The following is a 14,829-nucleotide window of genomic DNA, read 5'->3' as shown; positions in this document are numbered from 1 at the left end:
CTCTCTTCTTGTTATATTATCTATAGAAGATAGCAGTGGTTATAAGATCTAATGACCAAACCTGTTGCAGTCAGGCAGAGTAGCTCACTTTCAGCACTACACCATTATGAATTTGACCAGGTTAGTGACTGTGGCTAAAATTTTCAAACCTAAAGCTAAGCACATAAATCTCTGTTTAAGCTTTTAAATAAAAGTGGCCCAATTTTCAGAGGTGCCGAACACCCACAACTTCCAATGGGAGTCACGGGTGCTCAGTACCTATGAAAATAAGAACACTTTACACAGAAGTATAAATAGGGATTGAAGTACCTAACGTTAGGTACCCAAGTTTGAAAATTTTGACTTGGAGTCAGTTTCACCCAGCAGTAAGCACAGATAACAGGCAGCTTTGGAGCAAAATAGAGACTCCTAAGACTGGTTCCACAACCGCTACTACTCTCATTCATGCTAGCCAACTCTCCCGCATGCTCTCTTTCACAAAACACCTTCTTTCCACACACTTCTAAAGTGCAGGTGCTCACTTTCCATGACAGCAACAACAACTGTAGGAAAATGTGTAATTTCCCTCTCCTCTCTTCCTTCATTTAACTTTTCCCCAACCCATGCACCAACGTTTTTCACTTACATTCTGTAGAAGGCTTTTCTTAACTCTGAATTTCCTTGCCCCTTGGGATTCAGTGAGAAACCTTGCTATATTACAATTCTTTTCATGATTTCAAATCTTACTTGCAGACCAGCTGAGGCAAATTCTGTACACAGTTACACCCATGCAATCCCTCTTAAATTCAATGGTGTTTCATGGATGAACTTGAGGGCAGAAGTTGGTTCAAAGTGTTGACCAAGTTTCAGTTTTTGAATGTAGGAGAGGCTGCATGTTCTAGTGGTTAGCACACAGTTCTGGGAGTCAGGAAACTGGGTTCTCTAATTTGGAATCTAATACAGATTCAGCATGAGAGCTGTTAACTCTTTGTCTCTCTGTGCCTTAATTTTCCTCTCTGTAAGATGGCTATAAGAATAATTACCATCCTGACCAGACAAGGTAGGGCCAGATTAACCATGAGGCACAGTAAACTTGTCTCAAGAGTGTCCAGCACAGGGGACATATGAGGACATGTCATCAGATGCAGCTGGAGGAGACTTTTGTGGAGCATGAGGCAGTCTGCTCCCCAAACACAGCTCAAGTGAGGATGGGGTCCCTCAGTCTTCTGCCTCTCCTCTTACTCAGGCAGCCCAGGGGAACCACCCTTTCCACTCACAGCTACTGCTGTCCCTGACACCCCTAACCTCTGAATCAGAGAGTTTCGTGTAAAGGGACACTTCCAGGAAAGACCCACCTCCCCCAACACTTACCCACCCAGTAGAGGGCTCTGAGTGCCCTTCCCTGCACAGAACCTCCTGGGATGCTAGGCTGGACCCCTACACACAGCAGCTAAGGCTTTCCAACCCCTGGATGAATTCCAGATTGCCTGAAACAGGGAACAGAGCAAGGGTGTGATGAATCCACTGAACAGTAATGAGCCAGTGGAGAGAGGTGTGATGAATCTGCCACTGCTCCTCTTGCTCAGGAGGGGTACAGGTTGCTAGCAAGGGAAGTTTGGAGGCAGTTGGTGAGGAGTGGGTCAGAGGCAGGGTGTCTGGTTACCATAAGAAGTGAGTGATGGTTGCAGGCAGCTGGCAAGGTGCTATGTTGGACACACCAGATGCTTGAGTTGTAGCAGCTGAAGAACCCAGTAACAAGGTTGGCTGCCTCCTGACCACCTGCTCATGGCCAGGTGTTCCCCTTCTTCAGGGCTCTTTAAACTCCAGTCTCCCTCATTCAATCACAGCCCTTCTTGAGATCTGTTTTTTTGTAACTAAATTAAGCAAGTTACAAAAAACAAATAAGAGTCTTCCACCCAGCCTTAAACTCGTCACCGCCCTTCCCCCCTGAGGTACTGTCTGTTCGTGCTCTCAGAGCAACTGGAGAAGATGCAAGGCCTACTTGGCCTTCTCCTAAAGGAAAATCAAGACTTTTACCTGGGTCTTCTTACCCAGTCCCAACTCCCTTCCTCAGTGACCACTGTAGGAGATCCCTCTCTCCTGACAGCTTAATTCTTCTAACTCTGATGTCATTGCGGCTCCCTTTGACCCTTTATAGCTCAAGTGTAGCCTCTCCCCCTTAACTGGTTCAACTAGGAGTGCATGCCCTGGCACAGGGAAGCTGGACCTATTTTAATCACAGGGTCCAGCCACCCTGTGACACTCACTGAGCTTAATGGAACCATGGTGCTCTACCAAGACTGTTTCAAGACAAAATTGGGCACCACAGCATGGAAAAGGCACCCCAGGGGGTGACAAATACACTGGTGTGGGTCTTCTAATCCCATTACCCAATCAGAACATACAGGAAGCTGGGGACCTTGTGGTCCCAGGAGCTCCCAAAGACTGAAACCTGTGACAGGCCTCCCCAGCCCCAGCTGGGGAAATGGAGCTTGTGTGTACATGGTCCTCACCAAAACCACCCCATGACTTGAGAGTGGGCATTAGGGTACCTGGTGGGGCTGTGTTTAGGGCCCCAGGTTTTCTTAATACAGCCCTGGAAAGGGATGTTGTGCAAATAAATTAATTAATATTTATAAAGGACTTTGAGTTCCTCAGAAGCTAGGTGATATATAATCATAGAATCATAGAATCTCAGGGTTGGAAGGGACCTCAGGAGGTCATCTAGTCCAACCCCCTGCTCAAAGCAGGACCAAACCCAACTAAATCATCCCAGCCAGGGCTTTGTCAAGCCTGACCTTAAAAACCTCTAAGGAAGGAGATTCCACCACCTCCCTAGGTAACCCATTCCAGTTCTTCACCACCCTACTAGTGAAAAAGTTTTTCCTAATGTCCAACTTAAACCTCCTCCTCTGCAACTTGAGACCATTACTCCTTGTTCTGTCATCTTCTACCACTGAGAACAGTCTAGATCCATCCTCTTTGGAACCCCCTTTCAGGTAGTTGAAAGCAGCTATCAAATCCCCCCTCATTCTTCTCTTCTGCAGGCTAAACAATCCCAGTTCCCTCAGCCTCTCCTCATAAGTCATGTGCTCCAGCCCCCTAATCATTTTTGTTGCCCTCCGCTGGACTCTCTCCAATTTATCCACATCCTTCTTGTAGTGTGGGGCCCAAAACTGGATACAGTACTCCAAATGAGGCCTCACCAGTGCTGAATAGAGGGGAATGATCACATCCCTCAACCTGCTGGAAATGCCCCTACTTATACAACCCAAAATGCCATTAGCCTTCTTGGCAACAAGGGCACACTGTTGACTCATATTCAGCTTTTCGTCCACCGTAACCCCTAGGTCCTTTTCTGCAGAACTGCTGCCCAGCCATTCGGTCCCTAATCTGTAGCAGCATTATTAACTATAATGTCTTATACTGTATATGTTTTTTTTTCTTAGAAAGAGAAATACAAAACAGAAAACATTTAGTTTTTCAAACAAAAACAGCTATAACAATAGTTTATAAATAAATCACGATCATATCTTATTCAAAGATTTTTATTTATAAAGAACATTTTCTTGGGCTGAAATATATGATACATGATAGTCCTGAATATATGTCTAGTTATAAATTCCTGAAAAAGAGGATTTTTCTGGGAGACCCTTAACCACAATGCCATAATATATTAGGATATGTGAAATTCATGTACATATATCTGAGAAGATCAAGAAATTGGATTACATGTCATTTAGGATTCTGTTGAGGAGCTAACAGGAGAGAAAGCATTACAGTAAAAAAGTCATTGTCAAATAATGGTGTCAGAGCCCGATTCTTAACTTTTCTCTTGGTAAATCATTTTGTATGCACCACTTTAAATATTTTGGCCTTATTTCTTCAGGTCTATGAAATAACCTACTTACTGTATAAGGGCTCTTATATGTACAATGTCTGGGGTAGTTTGGACAAAAAGATGTAATTTGTTTGAAAACATGACAGGTAAATTAAGTATACAGCAATTCCACAATGATTTCATGAATGAAAAGAACCTATAGTTGTTTTCCCTTCCATGACAGATGTTACTTACATTGACATATTGTATCATTCAACAAAGATCACTAGGAAGATATAGGATTATTAGATTGATGTATAAATAGATATCTTTACATTCAGATTGTTGATTTTCTTTTCATAGATTGACAAGGAAAAAAAAGGAAAATGGGTCCATAAATCCAAAGGAAGGAGAAAGACCTTATGGGTGGAACTCAATAAGGTTTCCTGTTACAGTGTTCTGAGGAATTTATCAGTGTAACTGATCTATTTTTAAAAAGAGAATTGAGGTAAAAAAAGTAGAGAGCTTTCTGCCCCATTCCCAGGCCAAACTCTCCTGTCACTCCCTATCTAATACCTTAGTCTGGTTAGGTTCTTGTACCCTGATGTCTATGTGCTTCATACATTTAATAAAAGGAAAACAATGTAATCCTCTCTGTGTTCTTCCCTCATTCTGTAGGGTTATTTTTATATTTTAAATATGTGCTTTTGGTGTTATTGAGAGAAAACTAGATTGAAGAACTGAATTTTTACATTTAGCTCTGAATATTCTGAAATTTACAAAAAGAACAGGAGTATTTGTGGCCCCTTAGAGACTAACAAATTTATTTCAACATAAGCTTTCGTGGGCTACAGCCCACTTCTTTGGATGCATCTGAAAGCTTATGCTGAAATAAATTTGTTAGTCTCTAAGGTGCCACAGGTACTCCTGTTCTTTTTGCGGATACAGACTAACACGGCTGCTACTCTGAAACCTGAAATTTACAGTCATTTTAAGATTTTCAGGGAGTGAGTTTCTGAGCTGTCTGTGTGCAGTCACTGAGAAAACTTTGGCTTTAGCATACACAGTTTCACTTTTGAGTTTGACAGTTCTTTTGTTTCAGTGGAATGTAGCAGTCACAGGAGATCAGAACTCACAGAGTGAGGCAGTCCCTCAGGTACCTTGGGCCAATCACACGGAGGACTTTTAAAATAAGGTCCAGACCTTGAATTTGAATCAGGGGACTCAGTGAAGAGAGCATGACTGGCTGGCAGTGCTGCTGAGCAAGCAAGCTGCTGGAATGAACCACCTGGAGCTGTTTTAAGTTTCACAGTTTAATTCTGAGGCAGAATACTTCACAATAATGAAGCCTGAAGATTGCAAATGTGTGGATCACCAAGGCCAAGTCCAAATCTGTATGATGTGTCTAGGTCCCCTGTCCAGCCATAGCCCCATACCTAGCCATTGGCACTGCATCCAGTATGAAAGTATGAGAGGCTGTCATTAGAGAGTCGCCTTAGGGTGTCTCACACCCTACAAGATTTTACTACAGAACTTCAATATTGGTGATTGGTGTGGGTTGTGATAATTTGGTTTCATATGCAGGACCTCTTGGTATCAGTTTAAAGGGTTGATGCTCTGATGCTGAAGAAGAAAAATAATTGCCCTTGTGTCATTTTGCTGTAGAAGACATTAGGTGTTTTTTTTTAACATTTCAGTAAAAGTTTCAGAACTACTCAGAGAAGCTACACTGAAACCAGCCAACACTTCTATCCATTTATCAGATCACGTGTAGCTCTTATTTCAAGACAAGTGAAGCAACAATAAATAGAAATAAGTAAAAGAAAGTTACTTTGTGTCTGCCAGAGTATTTAATTAAACAAAAAATTAACAAAACTAACAACTTTGGGGCCATATCTTGCCATCAATCTGCACAAGAACTCCCACTGACATTATACAACTTGAGAATTACCTTTGGTGTATATCAACATTTAAACAGTTCCAGAACTTTGTATTTTTGAAAGTCTCCACTGCTTTCACATCAACTGCCATCAGGGGTCTGCTTTTTGGGGACTACCTTTTGACATTGTGCACGGCAGCCTCCAGTTGGCTAAGAAAACTATGGATGGAGATTAGGACTCAGAGCAGAAAAGTATCTACAGACATATTGTGTGTGAATAACTCTGTGGGCATTCATCCATGTACAGCAATGAATGGAATGTGTTGGTCTGAAAAGGTATGAATGTGAAATAATATTATTGAAGGTACGTGTGGATTTGATGTAACTAAAGTGAGGGAGCAGTTCATGTGTATGTTTCCATGTGGGTGGAAATGGTTGAAGGAAAACAGGTTGGCAGCAGATATTTTAATTAATTTATTTAGTTTACTATTGCTGTCATAATCTAATCTATGGACACTGCAAATTATTACAAAGAGTTAGTGTTAAGAGAGCAGCTATACAAAACAGAGAAAAGCAGAGACTGCCTCTTTAGAGTACATAATCAAAAGAACAACATATCAATAAATATCTACAATATTAATGAATATACTCTGTGATTGTGAATATAATTAAGATGGTCTTAAGAGATAATATGACCTCTAGACATTAGGAAAGAGAACAGGAAAATATTTCTTCTCATAGATGAGTTTCACAAACTCTGACATGTACTATTGCTCCATTGGATATTTCTTTCTTTCTTTTACCTTCTTTCCAGGGTAGGTGAAAATCTGAATACATGATTTGGGCGGTTCCATGATGAATTTTGTACAATGTTTAAAGTAGATGGAAACAGGAGGGGGAGCTCTCATCACACCAGCCAAAGAAGTGAGGGACCTGGTGGGTAGTTCTACTTACCCAAGCTAGGAAGAGAAGGGGGAGCTACTCTCTCCCTTTACCTCCCACCCCCACCTTTCTTTAACCCCTGATTTTATACTGGGTTTTCTATGTCAAGTGATAATGAAGTTGCTATGGTAATTATCATGAGTTTCCCAACCTTCCAGTAATGCCCAAACAAAATCCCACATAATTTGCTAGCATCCTCATACACTCTGTCACTGATGCCTTACCTGATACAGCTGCCCTTTCATGCATTCTTTTAAAAAAAATGTTGTTTTTCCATATTTAAATGGAGAATCTGCTTTTCCATTTATTTCCTTCAAAGAGAAATGACCTAAGTTACACTGATAGGAAAAAAAAACAGGAGTACTTGTGGCACCTTAAAGACTAACAAATTTATTTAAGCATGAGCTTTCGTGAGCTAAAGCTCACTTCTTCGGATGGTCTGTGTGTCTGTGTGTTCCATTCTATGCATCCAAGAAGTGAGCTTTTAGCTCACGAAGCTCATGCTAAAAATAAATTTGTTAGTCTTAGGCCACAAGTTCTTGTGTTTTTTTTTTTATACAGACTGCACGCTGCTACTCTGAAAACTGATAGGAAAATGTTTCTTAAATTGTCTCTAAACTGAAGTAGGACAACATATTTAGTTACATTGAAGTGTGGCTTTTAATGTAAGTATTTTTAAATTATGTAGAGGCACCCAGAGTGCATGGATACATGCCCTTTAAAAATATGAGACTCTCAATAAATAGAAACAGAAAAAATAGAGTGTAAATTAAATACTTGGGGGGGATTTTTTTTAAACAACCCATTTGCATGTTCCCTTTGTATAGACAAATTTTGTCTTTTGCATGTGCAAATGATTGTGCCTGTAAAACTCTCAGGAAAAATTTAAGGCCAGATCCTCTTCCCACTGAAGTCAATACAAGTTTTACTAGTGACCTCAATAGGTGCAGGACCGAGCCTTAACAGGCTGATAAATGCCCCTCTGAAATTCTGGGCAAAGCCCTTAGCCCCACATAAGTCAACGGCAAAACTGCCATTGATTTCAATGGGTCAGGATTTCACCCTTAGTCCGTAAGTACTTGTTAAAATCATAGGAACCAATCAGGCAAATACTTACACATGTACATAACTTTACATGCATGAGCAGTCCCATTGAACTCAAGTAACTAAAGTTAAAGGCATGCCATCATTTATAGGGTGTTAAAATGTAGAATATCAAACAAACACTGCTTAGCCATTAGAATGGTGAGGATTCCTTTCAAATCATGGAGTTATTTTCACACTAGAGATATGTGCTGTCACCGTTCAGTAAATATATGTCATTAGTTATGGCCTCTCTAAGGCAAACAGCAGATTTATTTTCATATACTTTTTGGAGATGTTCAGTCCTATTCCATTGTAAGATTAACAAAAGAAGAGCCACTTTCACAATTTCTGATGTTCTAACTCTTCGTAGTAAGTGGATGAGCCACCATTAAAACATGAAATGATCTCTTTTTCTTGGCTTCTGTCTCTCAGATGACAAGTAGAACAATTCATACTCAGCTTAGTTCCAAAACTTACTTCAGTAGTTGAAAATTTATAATAAATCATATGTGTAATTTGAACATTCTAAATACAGGAATATTTGAACCTGAACTTTTCCTAGGCAAACTAGAATTGAAATCATGCCCTATGTCATCACTGGAAATATAATATTCCAATAATAAACAATGGAATGAAAACACCAGTTTTCAATGAGGTATGACTCCTGACAGATGCCAAGAGGCAATCCATGGTCACTGCAAAAGAGAAATAGAGGCAGCACTTCTGTATCTATCTAAAGTCAATAGTAGATATACAGACAAACAGTACATACTCTGGAATGATCAGGATGTTAACGATTTATTGGCAACTGTTGAAAAGCAGGACTTCTAAGGATCAGAACTCAGACTCAGCAGCACTAGATTCAAAGTGATGCCTGATTTATAGCCAAATCCTGCAGTTCTTAGACAGGAAAACTGACATAGTCAAAATTCCCTCTGAAGAAATATGCAAGGAATGCCAGATTTGTCCCTGAGAGACTATCAATCATATTTGTCCACTCACAAATTTAACTGGCTTGGTCCTAAAAAGCAATTAATCATATTTGTCCACTTACCTGATCTAATGGCTTGAGGACATTTGCATTGTTTTGGCCTGTTGTTGCACTCTGCAAAATTCCTGTTGCTTTGAATGGAAGTTTTGCCTGCGTTAGGAGTGCAGCATTGTCAGATTATTTTTCTGCTTTGATTATTAAAAAACAATACCTTGTTGCCATAATTACAGAAAATGTTCAGAAGAAAATATTATTATTAAGCTAGAAACACACATTAAAAGATATAATAATATTTAAGCATATGTCATAGACAGTGTATTTCATATAACACTCTAAACTAAAAAAAGAACAGGAGTACTTGTGGCACCTTAGAGACTAACACATTTATTTCAGCATGAGCTTTCGTGAGCTACAGCTCACTTCTTCGGATGCATATAGAATACCAGCAATGCCCCTCTGCAATGTACATTGGCCAAACCGGACAGTCTCGACGCAAAAGAATAAAGGGACAAAATCTGACATCAGGAATCATAACATTCAAAAACCAGTGGGAGAACACTTCAACCTCTCTAACCACTCAGTGACAGACTTGAAGGTGGCAATTTTGCAACAAAAAAACTTCAAAAACAGACTCCAAAGAGAGACTGCTGAACTCGAATTAATATGCAAATTAGATACAATTAACTCAGGCTTAAACAGAGACTGGGAATGGTTGGGTCATTACACTAATTGAATCTATTTCCCTATGTTAAGTTCTCCTCACACCTTCTATGGGTCATCTTAATTATCACTTCAAAAGTTTTTTTTCTCCTGCTGATGATAGCTCATCTCAATTGATTAGACTCTTCCTGTTGGTATGCATACTTCCACCTTTTCATGTTCTCTGTATGTATAAATATCTCCTGTCTGTGTGTTCCATTCTATGCATCCGAAGAAGTGAGCTGTAGCTCACGAAAGCTCATGCTGAAATAAATTTGTTAGTCTCTAAGGTGCCACAAGTACTCCTGTTCTTTTTGCAGATACAGACTAACACGGCTGCTACTCTGAAACTCTAACACTAGTGCTTTTGGTACATGGGTTTTTCAGAAGTTTCTTTAAACAGAACCAACATTTCCACATATTTTTCATTAAAACTGCCTTATCAGCTCATAGTAGAAACTGGTACTTTTCTCTAATACAAGAATTCACTTTATCTTTTTCATCAGGGTATATCCATATAACTGAACAGGTGACAATTCAAAGCACAATTGTTTTCTGAGGGAGACAATGTATTAAAGCTAAAGACTTCAAAAAGTTCAGGTGCTGTACATGAAATTATTTTTGAGCAAATTTTCATCATTCTATTTCATTTGTAACCCATGAAACAATACTTTAAGATTTTGCTTTTTGATAGGAGCTCAACAACAGTGATTCAGTTGTAATGAGTTTCGAACAAGGAGAAAATGAGGGGCATTAATATTTTTCTACTAGAGTAAAAAAGCACCTTTATGACAAATTCACAATGAATTTGAGGTTACATACCAAGTACTGAACATCTCTGCAAATTCACACAAATTATTTTGCAAAAACTCATTAAATTTAAAAATATTACAAAAAAATCTGAATACCTTTTAGCACTTGTGCATATAAGGCCAGAACCTGTATTCCTTGTGCATTTAAAACTCCCACTGAAATGCAGGACAGAGCCCATGCTGTATATACTTTGCTTTTGTGCAGCATTGTATGTACAGTATATATTGTTGCATCTACACTGATGCAAAGGAAGTCTATACAAGAGCCTTTGCAGGTTTCTACTACTTTGCTAAACTGTATGATCAAATCTGGTTCCCTGCTTACTCATTATTCGTTTAGGCTGTGATTAAAGTTATCTTTTTTGTTGAACAGTTCTGGTGACTGTACAACTACATAGATGTACTCTACAACTTTCCAGCCTGACATATGTTTTGTATTGACACCTTTTAATGATTACTCCTCAATTAACAAGCCAAATGTATTTTAAATCTCAAATTCTTCATATTTTCAGTACTGCAGAGCAAACAAATAAACAACAGTGACTTTATGTCTCTAACCACTCCACCATATGAACAGAGTAAGCATGGCTTATTCTAGTCACCAAAAGAGAAAGAGTTCTGCTCAACTTTTTATATTCACAAATGTCAGTGATTTAAGCTTATGAAACAAAAAAATGTAAATTAGACATTGTAACATACAAAACGAACTTAGCTTTGACAGGCAGAGCGGAGATTTTTATGGAGAGCCTAGTCATACATATACAGAACACATTTTAGCTTTCAAATATATTTTAAAAAATGTGTAATTTGAAGCTGTACCACAGTCATAATGAAAAATTCTTTACAATTGCAATTTTGACTTATGGAACAATGGACACCCCCATATCGTATTGTATCAGGTAATTACGAACTGCCAAGGAGTAAGAAAGCACAACCCGAGAAGAAGTAATTTAACCCCCCCCCCAGTGTGTACCGTAATTCAGTACCTCATTTCTCAAGTACCTCCTATCAAACCATTCATTCTCATTTCCTAGGCACAGATAAAAAAAGAGAGAGAGAAAAAACCCCAACCGAGTTAATCAAACCTTTTCATGACAGAGACAGCTTCTCAGAGCACATACCCAGGTTTGGAAGTTGAGGAGGAGGAGGAGGAGGAAGGAAAGGGGGGGAATCAGATTAAAGTGAATGGCAGCTCGTTCAATGAAATCTTGCAGCCGCTTTCAAACCAAATCAGTGCCGTGAGTTGACCTAAAGGGGCTGGGAGTGGGGGGGACTGTTCTGCAGCGGGGCAGTGCTGGGTAGGGCAGGATCGTGGAGCCTGGCTTAGGAACACGATGATTTGCGAGAGACGCTTCCTACAGGGGTCGGGTAACAGGCAGCCCAGCAGCGAGGAGGCGTTTCTCCGGCCGGGAAGATGCTGGGGCTGAGACGCCTGTGTGCTCGCGTGTGCTGCACGGCCTGGCCTCCCGCGCTGTTCTGCCCACGGACTGCGATCGCCCAGCCGGGCAGGAGCCGGGCGGGAGGGACACGCAGCATCTGCCGGCCCAGCCAGCCCGACCGCTCCCAGGCCATGTCTACCCTGACCCCACTGCTGCGCCTCTCTCACCCGGCGGAGGCGGCGGCGGCGGCGGCGGCACGGCTCGGGCTGGCGAGCGGGGGTCTCGGAGGAGCCCTGGCAGGGCAGCAGCCCCAGCGCGCTGGCCCCGGCCGGGGAGGATGGGCTGGGACAGAGCGCGCCCCCTGCCCCTCCCCTGGCGGGCTGTGTGCGTGTGAGCGCAGGGCGGGCGGGCGGGGGTCCGCGCTGCACGGCCCCCGCGCGGGGCGGGGGGATGCTGATGAGCAGGGACGCGAGAGGAGCCCCCAGAGCCTGAGCCGGAGCCGCGGCGGATTCGGTGGCCGTGGAAGCCCCGCCCGCTCCCGGAGCCGGGGGCCGTCCTACCCCCCTCGCCTTCCACCCCCTCGGCTCCAGCCGCTCCGCAGAAGGAGCGGAGCTGGCTGGCGCGCTCGCTCGCTCGCTCTCTCGCTCCCAAACACACGCACCAGGCTCTCCCTGGCTCGCCCATGCAGACAGCAGCCGGAGCGGCGGAAGATGGCTGACTCCACAGGGCATCACCCACCCTCCAGCCCGCCTGCATCCCCGACCCTCCCCGCGCCGCTCTCGCCTCCGACCCTCCCTCACGCCAGCTTCCACCGCTGAGCCAGCGACCCCCGCCCAGCCCCGCCGCCCTCCCCACTTCTGCTTCCCAGCCCCCCCACGACACCAGCAGCCATTTCATCTCCACCAGCCAGACACAAAAAATGGCAGAAATGGAGAAAGAAGGGAGACCTCCCGAAAATAAAAGAAGCAGGAAGCCGGCTCACCCGGTGAAAAGGGAAATCAACGAGGAGATGAAGGTATGTGCCTGTGAGGGGGAAGGGGGGCGCCTCTGCCCCCCCCCCTCCACCGGGCAGGGCAGTGAAATAAGAAAGGATCTCTTGTCATTTTTTTTTTGGTAGGATGCACTGAATGTGTCTCAACTCCGCCTCCTGGGCTGAAAACAGAGCCGGATTCACAGGCTGCAAAACCAGCTCATTGACCGCCTTTGATTGCTTGATTTTTTTTTAAACTCTCCCTCCTTGGGATTTTAAGCTCCTTGGGTGCATTTTCGATTACAATCCTCGCAGGTTAGCCGGAGAGCTGTGAAGTTAGGGGAGGAGGGAGGGCTCTTTCAACACTGGCTTTCTCTCCTTTTTCAGTAGCCAGCTGCAACCGTGTAATTAAAATGTCAAAGTGAAATGTTATGGTCTGAGTTGCACATCATTTTTGGACTTAGAGACAGGGATTCTCTTCCTCCCCACCCTCTTCTTCCTTGCTCCTCCTATGTTCTACATGCCTCACTTCACAGTTAATCAAAGCAGCATAGGTGCTGTTGAAAGAGAGCTGTCCGAGGGGTTGTTGTTGATAGGAGTCTATTTATTGTTTGGAGTCTATTCCTATCTGATAGGAAACTGTGCCAGTCCAGCTGTTTTCCAGAGGTAGCGCTGGAGGCTGTCCCTCCAGCTGTTAGAATGGGAGCGATTGCACAAAAACACATTTCTGGACTTCTTTAGCATTAAGTCGCAGTTCTAGGTTGGACGTGTCCTATTTTGTGCCTTTATTTTCTATGTCTATTCCCTGGCCTGTATTTATTTTATACCTCTGATGTATTTTCCCTGTGAGTCATACACAACTAGCACGCATTGCAGGACTTCAGCTGAACTTACTTTTTTAAAATGCAAGTATAAATTAAAACAATTGTTTTAATTGTTATGTAATGATAAAACTACCATTATTTAATTTCAGTGGGTAATTTATACTAAAACTGGAATATTGCTGTGAAAATGTCATTATAGATGTCATTCTATATATATAGAAAAAACATACCTATTAACAAGACATTTTATAATATAGCATTGATTTTCACCCAGTATTAAAGGGGAATGCTGTATACAATTCCCCCCTCCCTCCCTTCAAACTGCATTACTAATTTGACTAGACATTCTTTACTGGTTAAGGTAGCCATTCTCTTTTCCATGTTGTCTGTGTCCTGGAAATGTGGACTAGGGTAGTATTAGTGGTATGAACAAAATAAGGGCTAACTGATAATAAAGAGTGGCCACTGATATCCAGGGCAAACCACTCTAGATTCCACCCTCAGAGAGCATTATTGTTTCTTTGAGAGATTTGTGACACTTCCTATTTTCAGATGGGACTTTCTGAACGCGGTGGATAGTAACAGTAATTGCTCCTCATAATCACATAGTTTTGGGAGCTGCACAAATCTATCACATTTTAAAACACCGCTTACTGCAATATATATGGAGTGCAGTTTTTAAGTTTCATAGGTTCTAGAATTACAAATTAGTTAATTTTAATCAAAACATGTGAAATGTTATCCTGGCTGGATATAAAGGCTGACTGTGCTGGATCCTCTGGGTTTGTTTTGTTTACTTTGGCTGCAGGCACACTCAGCGGTTTGGGAGATAGTTGTTCTTCTACAGTATAACAGATGTTTGTCTGAAATGATGAGGAAGAAACAAAAACAACATTGTGTGAAGGAGAAAAATTACACAGTTTTAAACTATTGCTTTGGTATTAAGGATTGGAATTAACCTTGATGTAGAGTTTCGCTTTTGTAATCATTGTTTACTGTTTAACGTTACAAACCTCAGGATTTTAACTGTATTAATAATTAAATCACAAGTTATATGCTGATATGATTGGAATTTAGAACAGATTTTTTTTTCTGAGCTGAGGTAAGGTAAATGTTGGCAGTAGCTTTCACAAAGCACAGATCACCTAGTAGTGCAAATTATGCTATTGAGCTAGGAGACCGCATTTTTAGTAAGAACAGTTGGTTCTTATAATCGTCTAACTATAATCAAAGAAAAAACTTAAGAAGTTTGCATATTTGTGCTGTTTAGAATGTTAAAAACTGTGGGAGGGTTCATTGTCTTTCCCGATATATTTTTGCATTTAATAAAAATCTGTTCTAGGTTCTTTTTTCATAAACCTGAAGAGTACAGTAACATATATTGGTTACACTGTATAAAATGTGTGCAACAAAATATCATAGAGAGCACAATGTGCCCTTTTGTAGGT

The 14,829-nt window shown here is 41.6% G+C and overlaps 2 protein-coding genes across 3 annotated transcripts in view; one reads left to right on the top strand and one right to left on the bottom strand.

Moving 5' to 3' along the window:
- The window catches only part of PDSS2 (decaprenyl diphosphate synthase subunit 2), a 171,699-nt gene extending 170,252 nt beyond the window's left edge, over positions 1-1,447 (bottom strand). Inside the window, exon 1 of the mRNA XM_039528882.1 lies at positions 1,351-1,447. The gene's annotated coding sequence lies outside the window, so the exon portion shown is untranslated. The remainder of the gene's footprint in view (positions 1-1,350) is intronic.
- A 10,626-nt stretch (positions 1,448-12,073) lies between these two features.
- The window catches only part of LOC120402172 (sine oculis binding protein homolog), a 141,875-nt gene continuing 139,119 nt past the window's right edge, over positions 12,074-14,829 (top strand). For both annotated transcript variants that reach the window (XM_039532614.1, XM_039532613.1), the window contains exon 1: positions 12,074-12,602. In XM_039532614.1, the coding sequence (XP_039388548.1) occupies positions 12,507-12,602 (96 nt within the window). In that variant the 5' untranslated portion in view covers positions 12,074-12,506. The remainder of the gene's footprint in view (positions 12,603-14,829) is intronic.

This window comes from Mauremys reevesii, linkage group 3 (genome assembly GCF_016161935.1).
Source record: "Mauremys reevesii isolate NIE-2019 linkage group 3, ASM1616193v1, whole genome shotgun sequence".
NCBI lineage: Eukaryota > Metazoa > Chordata > Testudines > Geoemydidae > Mauremys > Mauremys reevesii.
The sequence above is the reverse complement of the archived record's forward strand: the minus strand, read 5'-3'. Positions and strand labels throughout refer to the sequence as shown.